At 43.1% G+C, this 12820-nt stretch overlaps 1 protein-coding gene across 1 annotated transcript in view; it reads left to right on the top strand.

Moving 5' to 3' along the window:
* BCR (breakpoint cluster region) overlaps window positions 1–7623 on the top strand; it is a gene marked incomplete at its 5' end in the record, with an annotated part of 45062 nt that extends 37439 nt beyond the window's left edge. Inside the window, 7 exons of the mRNA XM_010019097.1 lie at window positions 2123–2182; window positions 2316–2425; window positions 3225–3364; window positions 4827–4961; window positions 5527–5632; window positions 6674–6836; window positions 7534–7623. Coding sequence (XP_010017399.1) covers window positions 2123–2182; window positions 2316–2425; window positions 3225–3364; window positions 4827–4961; window positions 5527–5632; window positions 6674–6836; window positions 7534–7623 — 804 coding nt within the window. The remainder of the gene's footprint in view (window positions 1–2122; window positions 2183–2315; window positions 2426–3224; window positions 3365–4826; window positions 4962–5526; window positions 5633–6673; window positions 6837–7533) is intronic.
* Between the last annotated feature and the right edge of the window lie 5197 nt (window positions 7624–12820).

The raw sequence follows: 12820 nt of genomic DNA, 5'->3' as shown, positions 1-12820 counted from the left end.
AAGCCCTCTTTCCCTTTCATTCTTAAGCAGTCTCTCCCTGCTATAAATAATACAGTCTCAGTGTCTCCATTCTAAAAACATATGGAAAACTGCTTCTGAGCTGGAGGATCAGCTGTGACTGTGTCTATCAGCAGGGCTGTTTTGGCAGCTTAGTGAGATGACTATTTAGGCAGCTGGAGATCAAGCTGTCAGGAATACTGAGCATGGCTGCTCTTCACAGGAAACCAGACACTTCAGAAGTGGTTTCCTCTTGATTCTGGGAAAGAATGCAGTTGTTGAAAGGAGCCAAACTTCCAGCACGGAAAGTCAGGGAAAAACAGCCGTGATTCTGGCCAGCTCAAGGGGCCCTTGGCCAGCAGCGCCAGTGGGGCGGATCTGTTCCACCCGAGTTATAAGCAAACCCTCTTGGCAAGCAGTCTGCTATTTGGGTTCGCCGAAGCACTGAAGCTAAGCACTGCAGCCTGTTGGCCTCCTGGACCTTTGTGCAGTCCCAAGATGTGGGAGCTACTGGTTACTGACTATTCCTTACAAGGGGTCTTCAGGAATTTCTGCCAGAGCTGCACCTACAGGAACCGGTCCAATTCGACAGGGAAGCACATGTGTGCTGGCAGCATCCCTCTGTGGGCTCACGTCCGTAACAAAGTGTGCAGGGATAAGGTTGGCCTGACTTGCTTATCTGTTGCTTCTTGGGGTGTCTGCAGTGGGAGCAAGCAGGGAGAAACCTTTCTCTCTGTTGGTTGTGTTTTTTGGTGAGTGGGGAAGGATGAGGGGGCACTTGTGTCTGTAGCTGACAGCAGCATTGGGCTGGTTTGTTGATGATCTGGAAGAGCATGATTGCATTTAAGATCTCCCAGGATCTTAAATGGCAGCTGCCATTGCTTCAACATCTACCTCTGCCTGTTAGAGAACTCTGTTTCTGCATGGGGTGCTGCAAAGGCGGAGCTGGGCTGCAGGAGTGGCTCTAGTTTCTGACTGTCTTTTTGTTTGCTGATGGCAGTAAACTCCCAACACAGAGTCTGCTGCAGTTGCCTCCTCCTGGTCTTACTGTGTCTTAGTATTTGAGAACCAAGTGTTACAAACCCATCTCAAGAGGCACCAAAGACTGCTTGCGTTGGCTGGTTCTGATCGCTGAGAGGAGTCCCCGTGCACACAGCATTATTACCTCTTCTCCCAGTCTGGCTTGAGCTGAGTGCCACTCTTCAGGCATTCAATTCAGGCAGTATGGGCATTGTTGGTTGGTGTCTGAGTACTGGTCAGCTGCTCCCCAGCTGTCCACTCAAAAGAGATCAGGCAAAGCTGAAAATGGGAGATCAGGGCTTTGCCTCAGGACTTCTCTTTGTTTCGTGAGTTCTTTTAATAGCATGGCCAGGTGTACCTCCTGCCTCCATGCTCAGAAATGAAAAGGAATAGGTAGCTGAAGGAGGACAACTTTCCATGGTTTCTGGTCCAATTTTCTCCATTTCTCCTTTGTCACATCCTGACAGAGGTTTGGTTTGTTTAAAGTTACTTGTCTCTATATGGATTACTTCATATTTCTCTTCCTTGATCTCGCTGTTGGGGTGATTATGTCTTTTGAATTCAGTGGAACATAGTCCTCCTTAGAAGCTATTAGCTTCATAGTAAAGAGCCATGAAGTTCTCCAGCCTGGCATTTTACTTCAGTGTAGTAATATCACACTCATTCAACCTCATCTGTCTCTGGAAAACTTCAGAGGGAGACAGCTTCCTCTGTTTCAAATCAGAGGTATTTCAGAAATCTGTCCTCCCGTTTTCTGGCTCCTGGCTCTGTGGGATGGGATGCACTTGGCTGGCTGGTAACATGCCTGTTGTGTTGCAGCAATCATTGCAGTCTCTCTTTGACAGCTGAGATTGCCTTTGTTGTTGAGCAGACTCTGCAAACATGTTGGTGGATTTTCCATGTGTGTGAGTCCTCCTCAGCTCTGCTTAGAGATCCACAGAGCAGCAGTGTCCCGTTACCTGGAACTGGGGAAACCTTGGATATCTTTTCCTGTAGAAAAGAAATAGCATGTTGAAAGTGCTCTGCTCACTTACACAGGCCTTGCAGGCTCACTGATTTCCCTGAGGTCTGCTCCTAGCTCATGTCTTGCTTCCATGTTTTTCAGCTGGACCCACAGGTGTTGCAGGACAAAGATTGGCAACGCACGGTCATCTCAATGAATGGAGTAAGTATGGAAACAGAAGTTAGCACTGCTTCTGTACCTCTCGTGTGCTTTACTTCCTTGCTCTTCACTGCAGCATTGGGGGGGGAAAAATGTTTGAGAAGTAGCAGCTGATCTGTTTCTCTTTTCTCTCCAGGTTGAAGTGAAGCTGTCAGTGAAGTTCACCAGTCGGGAGTTTAGCCTGAAGAGGATGCCATCCCGGAAACAGACCGGGGTTTTTGGGGTCAAGATTGCTATTGTCACAAAGTGAGCTGATGGGTCACATTTCTCCATTTAAGTTACTAGCAATCCACCTGGCCAGGGGCTTGTACTGGGGGTTGGTCAGCCCAGCCTGTTCCACAAGGCAGGAGCACAGAAGGCTGTGGCTGCAGAAAGGAGATGCTGTGCATCCTCTGAGTTTAATTTTTTGCAGGGGAAAAACTAGTGTGGGTGCAGGCTTTGAAACCCAGAGAGCATATCACTTTCCTGAGTTCCGGATATACCCCTTGCCCCTTTACTCTCTAGTTAGCTGACGTGGTCACAAATTTCCAGAGCCACCAAACAGTGATGTTTCCGTAACCAGAAATGCTGAAGTTCTTTGGATCCTGTTATATTATTTTAACCCCACATCTTTTGTCATGAATTGTTTGCCAGAAAGAACCTTTTTGTTCTGTTACACAGTTTGGGAAGTGCGGTACTTCCTCCCTATGGAATTGCATTAATTTGAAAGCACCAGTGTTGCTATGTATCCAAGGACTGCTTGGGAATCCTCTGATTACCTGCACAGAGTCACAGGCTCTTGGGGCGCTGGCATCCAGCCAGAAGCTCAAGCACTCAGGAAGCTGTAGAACAGCCAAAGCCAGGCTGAGACAGTCAGAAAACCCCCTCCAGTTTTAAAAGGAGTTTTTCAGCTCAGTCTGGAGTGCCTGCTCAGCCTTTCTCCCACCCCATTTTCCAGACAAGGTTTGCACAACAAAATGGTGGGATGATGTTAGCTGGCCTGGCTGGGGTGACAGGCAAGGGAGGGCACAGGCTGCACTGAACTCTTCTCTTTGGCTTTCCTAAGGAGAGAGAGGTCGAAGGTGCCTTACATAGTTCGCCAGTGTGTGGAGGAGATAGAGCGGCGTGGGATGGAGGAGGTGGGCATCTACCGTGTCTCTGGGGTGGCAACTGACATCCAAGCTCTGAAAGCCGCCTTTGATGTCAGTAAGTATTTGTGTCTGATGTTCTCCTTTGCACTGCGCGAGCTCCCTGTCGGGGGCGATGCTGGTTTTAGTCTTATGTTCCCCAAGAAGCATTCAGAGGTAGAGATTCTCTTGCACAAGGAGAATCGTTTTACCCTGGCTGCATGTTTTGTTGATACGCTTCAGCTACAGATATAAGATGTACAACGAAGTGGATTCCTGTACCAGATAACACATTCGTTCTTCTTCCTAACAGACATGGAATGGTGGCTTTGCCTGCCTTGCCAGATCTGTGTAAACAGCAGACACCTTCCTCAAGGGAAGTGGCAGCAACCAGAAGTCATAATTTCCTCAGTGTTGTGGGGTCTCCAAGTTAATATAAGCCCTTGAAATTAAGAATGTTTTGTGGAAGGAAGCCAGCAAAAAAAAAAAAGGTTCCAAGGAACATTATCTAGAAGAGTGTTTGTGGAACTGGAGCTGGGCTGTCAGGGCTCCCCAGTTCTCTGCTTAACTCTACATTGATGTCTGCAGATTGTAAAATTAGATAATTTTGACCAAGCTCTGTAAAGCTTTCTTTGATCTTGAGCAGAAAAGGGCTCCTTGCTGGAGCTGCTTTTAAAAGAATAGCCTGTATGTCCCAACAGACATTCAAGATCAGATCACTGAGGTACAAAAAGTGAAGTTCTGCCCTACTTTCATCCTCCACATGATGGTCCAAGGACTGCTCAAGCCATATTTGAGCTGTCTTTGATGTAGGCAGTCATGAGGCCTCTGCCCAGTGCCCCAGTTCACCCTCCCTGCACTTTTTCTTCATTTACTTTGTGAAGTTTCTTCTTTCTTGTATTTTGTTTTCAATCCCCTTAAGCTACGAAAACCATTGATTCACAAATCTTCACTAGTGCAAGAAAGGGTTTAGCATTATGAAAGAGAACTTTTCTCATTCATAGTAGATGCCAGTTTACACTGAGCTTCATGAAACCAGCGCTGGCTCTGTGGGCTGAGCTGTTTGTTTGAGGGAAGGGGGGTGGTTTTGTTCTTAATAGTGACAGAACTGAAATGTGAGTAACAGAACAAAACAGTACCCTGAATTGCCTGTGTACTTTAGCTACAGTCAGTGGGGAGTTAGACAGCCTCCAAATCTCTTTTCTAAGAGACTGTTAGAGACAGGAAATTGGAATAACAAAAGTTGAAATGCATGTAAATACAGTCAAGTGGGGCTAGTTCCAGATTAGGCTGAGGTTGCTGGCACAGTGTATCTAACCCTGGGTGGTGTGAGGTTTCTTTACTCTATTTAAAGCTATAAACTGTTTGCAGTCATTTGTGCAGTGCTTCTTGGTTGTCAGAAGTAGCTCACTTAGTCTGGAGAAATGTAAACAGGAAAATTTGGGCAAAGACAGAGCATAAACAAAGAGGGCCAAAGCCAGAATAGAAGGAATGCAAGGCCAGCGGCTTCTTTACCCTGCTTCCCCTCTTCCTTCTTCCAGATAACAAAGACGTGTCAGTGATGATGAGCGAGATGGATGTTAACGCCATTGCAGGCACCTTGAAATTGTACTTCCGGGAACTGCCTGAACCCCTCTTCACAGATGAGCTGTACCCCAACTTTGCTGAGGGCATTGGTAGGTAGTAGCAGAAATAACTTCCGATAACTGAAACTCTTCTGTAGGAGGCTGCTCCTAAACCCCCCATATTTATAGCGTTGAACAGAAGCCTGGCTACAAGCTGTTAGGGAAGTGAAATGGAGCTCAGAAGTGAGTGTTGGAATGACATCATCCTCCGATGACCTTGAATACAGGCAATTGGTGTGCTGTCTTGTAAGCTGAAAATGTGCAGGTTTCTGAGGGTGGGTTCAGAATAGAATGAGCCCCTGCTGTGGAGGGTGTGCACGCTGCGTGCCCCACTCAGGGAAGCCCTCTTAGGGTGGGGTTATACTTTGTCTGGGTAAAAAACATTGTAGGGTGGTAAATGTGAAAGCATTTGAACTGCTTGAGAAGAAAGGATTCTGTATGTGTCTGTGAAATAAAGAGATCCTGTGGGGTACTGATGTGCAATTCTGACCTTCCAACCTATGACGCAATTACAACCCATTCAGGAGCTTCTATATTTGTTGGTTTGGGAAATGATGTGGTCAGTCAAGCTCCGCTCGCTGCCTATGGTGATGTTCTGTTCTTTTCTGTCCTGCAGCACTTTCAGACCCTGTTGCAAAGGAAAGCTGTATGTTGAATCTGTTGTTATCACTTCCAGAGCCCAACCTTGTGACATTCCTTTTCCTTTTGGACCATTTAAAAAGGTAATATGTGTATTCTTTAGACACTTACTTTATGTGTAAATTATCATTATTTTGAGAAGAGGAGCCTCTTCAGCATGAGCATGCTGAATCACACAAAGGAAGAAGCAGTTGCTCATCTACTGTGAATGCTTATCAGATAACTGTTGTCTCGTGCTCACTTAGGCACTAAATCCTGAACTCTGTTCTTACTCACACTGAAAGGATTAGAACTGGAGGAAAAGGGTAACAAAAGTCTCCGGGCTTATCAAGTGCAAGTGCAAATTCCTGCTCCAGTATCACTGCAAAACTGCACCTGCATCTGGATACAGAGATGGGGAAAGGTTTTAGTATAACTCATGAAACTTTGGCCATGTTTAAGGACTTGTAAGCCCTGTCTCGAGAGGGATCTGCAATCTAACAGGATGTATTTTTAAGAACTCTGGCACTTCTGCTCTCTGGAGTTGTCAGTTCACTGCTTAGACCAGTCCTTCTGCTCTTGTCTATGTCTTTGTAGTATGGTTCTAACTGTGAAAAACTATTTCCATATGTTTGATATTAATGTAAGAAGCTTGCTCAATTCCTGCCCAGTGTGCTAACTGACATGTAATTTGTACATACCAGCAACTGTCACAGAGAGATGAAAGGTAATTTGTGACTGAGGGCCTGGTCTAAGATGCAGGAAATCTGGGTTTTACTTGTGTTTCTGCTGCAGGCTTTTCTGCCCTTGGGTAAATTTTTTAACCTTTGTGCCCCAGTTTCTCTTTTATAAAACTGGGATGAGAAACATTCCTTTATTCCTGTCCCACATCTGCCTGTCCAGGCAGTAAGCAGCAGTCCCTTTCCCAAGTTTAAGCTGTGTCTGTAGAGTGCCTGGAGGCTGTAGCTTTGTCGGATCAAGGTATTTGCTTACACGTAAAGTTAATTTAGGCACATATGAAGAAAGTGGTTGACTGAATGCGTCTCAAACTTTCTGCAACAGGAATAAATACGGTTTCTTACTTAAGGACACTTCCAAATGTGGGTATTTATAAGTCTTGCCTTTTTCGTTGTTTCTTCTCCCAGAGTTGCTGAGAGGGAAAGCGTTAACAAGATGTCCCTGCATAATCTTGCAACTGTCTTTGGACCAACACTGCTCAGACCTTCAGAGAAGGACAGTAAAATCCCTGCCAACCCGACCCAGCCCATCACAATGACGGATAGTTGGTCGCTAGAAGTCATGTCCCAGGTAAAACCCTGCACATGCTACTGCATCCTGTGCAGGCAGTACCTGGGGAACTGCAGTTCTCTGGCAAGGCCTGGTGGTTTTGAGGAACATGAACACTTTCACCCCTGCACAGACATTTTAGACTGTTTGTAGACCAGTGTTTCTTGAGACAGTTCAGTCTGTATCTGTAGCAACACAGCTTTTCATAGAACAAATGTCAGGAGGCACACATCCAGTGTGTTTGTCCATAGTGAGTGTTTTCAAGCGCTGTCTCACAGCACCACATTGACAGCCTGGGATAAAAGGCCGTCTGTGGTTTTCCATGATGCTCCTCAACACTTATACCACCTTCACTGATGCACAAGAAAATTCTTTGCTAAAGTCAGATTTCTTTGGCTTACTGCTGCCTTCTGAAGAGGCTGTTAACTGGTCAAGGGCATTTTGTGTGTTCTTGACTGAGTAATGGCAAATTATAGATCAGATTTTTAGAGTACAGTGGAACACCAACACCATTATTACACCCTGGAATACACTCCTGAAAAGAGTCTCTCTGAAGCTCTGCAGGTTTTAATACTCCTGCTGGTATTGTACACCGTAGTAAAACAAATACATAACTGCAGGATGTTCCTGGGTAGAGAGCTGTGGGTGTGTCTGCCCAGCTCTCCAGTAGCCAGGATAAGAATGAGCTAACAGGGCTTTCTGATGACCTCTCTTTCAGGTTCAAGTTCTTCTGTACTTCCTGCAGCTAGAGACTATCCCTACTCCAGACAGCAAGAGGCAAAGCATTCTCTTCTCCACAGAGGTGTAGGTGCCTGCGATACCAACAGGACACACAAAACTGCTTTTGGCATAAATCTGCCTCACCTGAGAAAAAGACAACTGGTGTTTCTTCAGACATTGCTGGCCTGTTCCTGCCCTGGGGAATTGCAGCCCTCGGCGCTTCTGCTGTTCATTAACGAGAGACAAGCTGAAGAGGGAGAAAAACCTCTGCTCTGGATTGGTAGGACCAGAACTGAACTGGAGATGGAGCTGTGCAGCATCTCCAGTAGAGGGAGCAATAGACACTTGAACAAATACACCACAGTGTGGCTATTCTTGTTGGGAATGTGACAGAAGGTATTCCTCATTTTATGGTTTTAATTTATCAAAAAGAAACTTCAAGATTTCTACTGGACCACTTGATAGGATACCCCTTTTTGGGTGAGGGGGAGTTAAAGGATACATCACAACTGCATCTTTACTAACTGCTGTTTGTAAAGTACTGTTCTAGGCCACAAAAATAGTGTTGTTTTGCAAGAGGAGAAGGGAAGGGTCTGGGATCTGAGATTCCCTCCTTAGAAATTCAAGTCTTGATTTGAACAGGGTTCTAAAGCAATGAAACAGGTTTGTGTACGACTCAAGCTGTTGGTTTGTTTGGGGTTTGGGGTTTAGTTTAGTTTATTTTTGTCTCACCCACCCCTTCCTTTGCAAATGTTTCCACAGCTCTAGGGAAGGAGATGCCCTGCTCTTGCCTGGGCTGCACCTCTGATGGGTTTTGGTTTAGGGGAGCCAGATCTAATAATGTTATATTATAAATAATATAGCAAATTGAGCAGGCAGGGAGGATGAGTCAGTGATTCTGTTGTCTGTTTGCATATAAAAGCAGGGGAAGTGTTATCCAGGCAGGATTGCTAAATTCCTTAGGCCCCACCAAACTTAACGTAAATTAATTGGGAAGGCTGTTAATTCCCAACACTCCAAAGAAAAGATCACTGCAAAAGTAACTGAAGGATTTGTGGACAAAAAATAATAACCTGTGGCTGTCAGTTTGGCTGGCTGCTTACTTCAGACTTCTCTCAGAACACTTTTTTTTTTTTAACAGAAGAATTTTGAATTTCTGGAGGCTTTGTACATTGCTTCTACAAGAGTCTTTTTCTGATTGGTACACTCCGATAAATCATGTCAGGATGTACTTCAGGGACAGTCTAGCAAGCAGCATGCATTGTGTATTCTCCAGCAATTCCAACCCTGTTTTAAATAAGAGCAGTGAAGACATTTCTATGGAACTACATAGAGCAGTACAGAAGGTCAAGCCAAACACTGCCTTTGTGTTTCCCTGCCTACAGCGGTTAAAGCCACCGTGGTCACACAGGGGTCCAGGGAGCACAGGACAGTCCAACTGCTGCTGTGCAGAGCAGAGCATTCCGGCTGTGACACAGCTGAGCTAAACACCCTGGGGGGTGGGAGCGACTCCATTTGCATGAACTACCCCAACCCCTTCACTCCCTGCCCAGCTCTGCAGCATCCATTTAGTGGCATCCGTCCATCATTCTGATGAGAAGAAAAGTACAGCTGGAAGATAAGGGAAGGAATGGGCATGAGAAGGGGAGGGAGGGAGGGAGGGAGGGATGGGTTTGGAAAGATTGGTATAGTTAGGCTGTCAGCATCATTTGAGGGGAAGTATAACAAAGAAAGCAACTCTGTTATGCTGAATTTCATATTTTCTTATGGGTGATCTGCAACCTCTCAAAAAAAACCCCAAAAAACAACAAAGGAGTCTTTCAAACAAATGGAAAGAAAAGAAAGGGAAATGATTCTGTAGCCACTAATTCTGACTGCTGCATAATATTAGAAATCATTGTACTGTGAAGTTGAAAACTCAAAAAGGAAGAATTATAAATTTCGATTTTGTGAGTATATATTTTGCATGCTTTGTAAGGATTCTTATAGGAATTTAATATTGCTTAGTATCCCTCCATCCTTAAGTCTGGGAGAAAACCTTTTTGTAATGTAATGTACAACTAGAAATTCCTTCTCTCATGTATGTATTTCCACTACATTCCAACTTCTGAACCTGTAAAAAAGAGGAAGTGTCTATAGTAGGAGGTGCTTTTTTGGGGAGGGAGGGAATGAAGGCAAGGAAACTTGAAGGCTTAAGATTTTGATTTTTATTATTATTTGCCTTTTCGAAGGTAAAAATGAGTCACAATCCTGAAAGCCATTGACTTAAGAAAAGTCATGCAGTAAACCACACTCTCTGGGTTTGTTTATCTGTATTTGTTCTCATTGTCACATAGCAGTTCCATAGCAATCCCTGTCCTGCCAGCTGCACCCCTACCCATTCCAAACTGTTGTTTGGGATCTTGGAGGCAGCAGTGCTGCTGATGACTTCACTTGAAGGGGAAAAAAAACCACCTACAGCAGGTGGTTGGTGAACGCCTTTTCCTTTTGGTGTTTGGAATCCGTGGCTGCTCTTTGCAGTGTTGAAACTGGAAAGCAATACCATAGTGACTGTGCCAATTTACGTTTGCCCAACTTTTTTATTTTTATTTATATAGGAAGTTAATTTTAATGTTAAATTACTGATCTATAGTATGTAACCATGAGAAAATAGCTTTTGCTTTGGTTACTGTTACAGGTTCTTGCTTTTAATATCTCATTACAATGCTCAGTTCTACTGTAACATTATCTAACATGCAGGCATGTGGATCAGGGAAAAGGTTAATTTAACTTAACCCGTTAATTATTTCTGTTAAGTATGAGTATGTTTTCCCCAAAGCTGGTAATTTTGGGCTGGAGAAGATAAAGACAGCACATCTTATTGCTAATGATGAAATCATGAACTGATTTGAAATACGAGAATTGATTTCTTGAATTTCCTTTACTTTTGCAATTAAGTTGTTTCAAATAGTCTTATGTTTTCAGAAGTATTTCCAAAAGGCTTTTTGTTCTTTTCCCAGGGATGTTAGTTGGAGTTTGTTTTTTGGTTTTTTTTTTTAATTATTACTTCAGTTATTTTTTTTAATAAGCCTTATCATACTTAAACAAAAAGGGAATTGCAAAACTTGGCTTCAGAGGCGACCTTCTGATTTCTACTCTGATCTATTCCCTTGCAAGCTCTGTCAGAAAACCTAACTCTTCTATTTCCTATATCAAAAAGGTACAGTATAAACAACTTAAGAGCAAACTAGCAAACAAATTACCCTTTACATGGGCCCTGGGAGTTTCTGCTGTTTCTCTAGTGTATTGGAGAGACCTTCCTAAAAATGTAGCTTTCAGTAAAAGGAATCTGAAATGTTAAAACTTGCACCTAAGAAATTGGGGTGATTAGGATGCTCTGTGTATCTCCAGTTCAAGGAGAGGCAAAAGCATCAGTTTCCTGGCATTTAAAAACTATTTTATAATGTGTTGTTTGTTTTGTTTTGTTTGGTTTTTGGGTTTTTTTTTGGAACACAAAATAGTTTAGGCAAATTTTTAAAAAGTTAAGTAAAGCAAATTATGGGAAGAGTTTTCAAAGATGGACAAGAAATAACAATTATTAGATTGGTTTCAGTTTTGTGTTTGGGTGTGCTTTGTATAGGAGGGGAGTGTCTGAAATCAAATTGAAACACATCCATTAAAATGCTGCTGGTGTTCTTTATTCTTGCACAATTTTAACAAGTGGAGGTAGTAGCTACGCTATTTCAGGCTGTATTTTAATGCTGCTATTTTTCAGTGGATCAGCTAACGGCTAACTAGGGCAGCGTAGTGACTGTAGTTGCTTCTGGCCGCTGCCTGCCTCGATTCTGACCCTCATTATTTGCTTAGACGAGGCAATCGGCCGGCACCGTTCTGAGGCAAAACTGCAACTTTTTTGTTGGCCACAAGGTGGTGGAACCACACAGTATGTTGATGGGAGATGCAGTATTTTTAGTTTATTCATTTTACCTGTTTAAAAGTCTGTCTTACAGTTGTTTATGTTAGTTTTCTATGAGTTTATTTAAACAAATGTACTGTTCTTTACAGCATATGTGGATCTCCAAATTTGTCACCTGTAACACTGGAAGGCATCATAATGTGTTCATTTATCTTAACATGCCATTCTTTCAAGTATGTATAAAATGTAAATTGACCAACATGGCTTTTAAAAATGGTTAAAATCTGATGGCAAAACCCAACCCTCTCTGATTCCTCACTGGTTAATCCCTTGGTTTCAGTACTTGGTCATTTACTGGGATAACATTTTCAGATGTGGGACTCTTCTTAGAAATTAGAAAAGTTTTAAGAGAAACTACCCTTTCTCTTTTTACTTCAATTCAGGAAGATGGGGACTTGTAGTAACAAACCACAAATAAATATGTTCATGCTAGATGTAAGGCATTTGCTTCAGTTCCTGGATGAAGAAAACCCTGAAAGAGTAGTTTCTAAGTAGGTATGATCAAATTCATGTTTATGCCCTCATAAATTTGTGGTCTGGGTACATTTTTATCTGTAAGCTTTGCTAACATTGTCATAGTACAGCTATGATGATACCATTCACTTCTTTTAACACAGGTTGTGTGCAACTGAGATACTGGAGCTGTATATGAGTATTAGCAACTCCCCATTCTGAAGTAGAATGAAAAGAACATTCATATGTATTCTATGGATTTTCTCATTGAATAGAATTAAATATATGTATTGCCCTTAAAAGCAACGGAAGCTCTAAAGGAAGCACTTAATGATTATTCCTTAACAAGGTTTTAGGGAGTGAAAGTAACACCAATGGAAAAGCATAATTAGAAATCACTCAGATCACATTGTCTAGGACTAGAAAGACGTTCTCATTACAACTTCTGGAAGAAGACTTATGCCCCAGATAACTGGGAGCAAAGGCTGTCTTGCCAGTAAATAAACATTAATATAGGAACACCAGAAATTTAGCTACTGTAGCCTCCTAGTTCTGTGCTGCAGTCCCTCTTGCTTGCGATTGAAAATCCACAGTTCAGTGCTAAGGCGGCAATGCTTATCACTTGCTTTCTACCTTTCCCCACACCCCTGTGGCAATAGACAGAGAGGAGCATTAGAGTCTCTGTATTACCATAAGTAAAACAACGCTGCAGAGAACAGAACAGCAAACAGAACCAGAAAGGTAGATTGTTTTTTAAGATAAAAGTCTGTTTCTGACCTGCAAGGGTAAAATGCCACAACATACTATAATGATGAGGTGGTTTAAACAGTAGGACCGAAGCAAACCTGTGTGTAAACTTGATTCTCTTCCTCCCTTG

The sequence above is a fragment of the Nestor notabilis genome, unplaced genomic scaffold (assembly GCF_000696875.1).
Source record: "Nestor notabilis isolate BGI_N333 unplaced genomic scaffold, ASM69687v1 scaffold17347, whole genome shotgun sequence".
In the NCBI taxonomy this organism is placed as follows: Eukaryota; Metazoa; Chordata; class Aves; order Psittaciformes; family Psittacidae; genus Nestor; species Nestor notabilis.
This window is presented reverse-complemented; position numbering and strand designations above follow the sequence as displayed.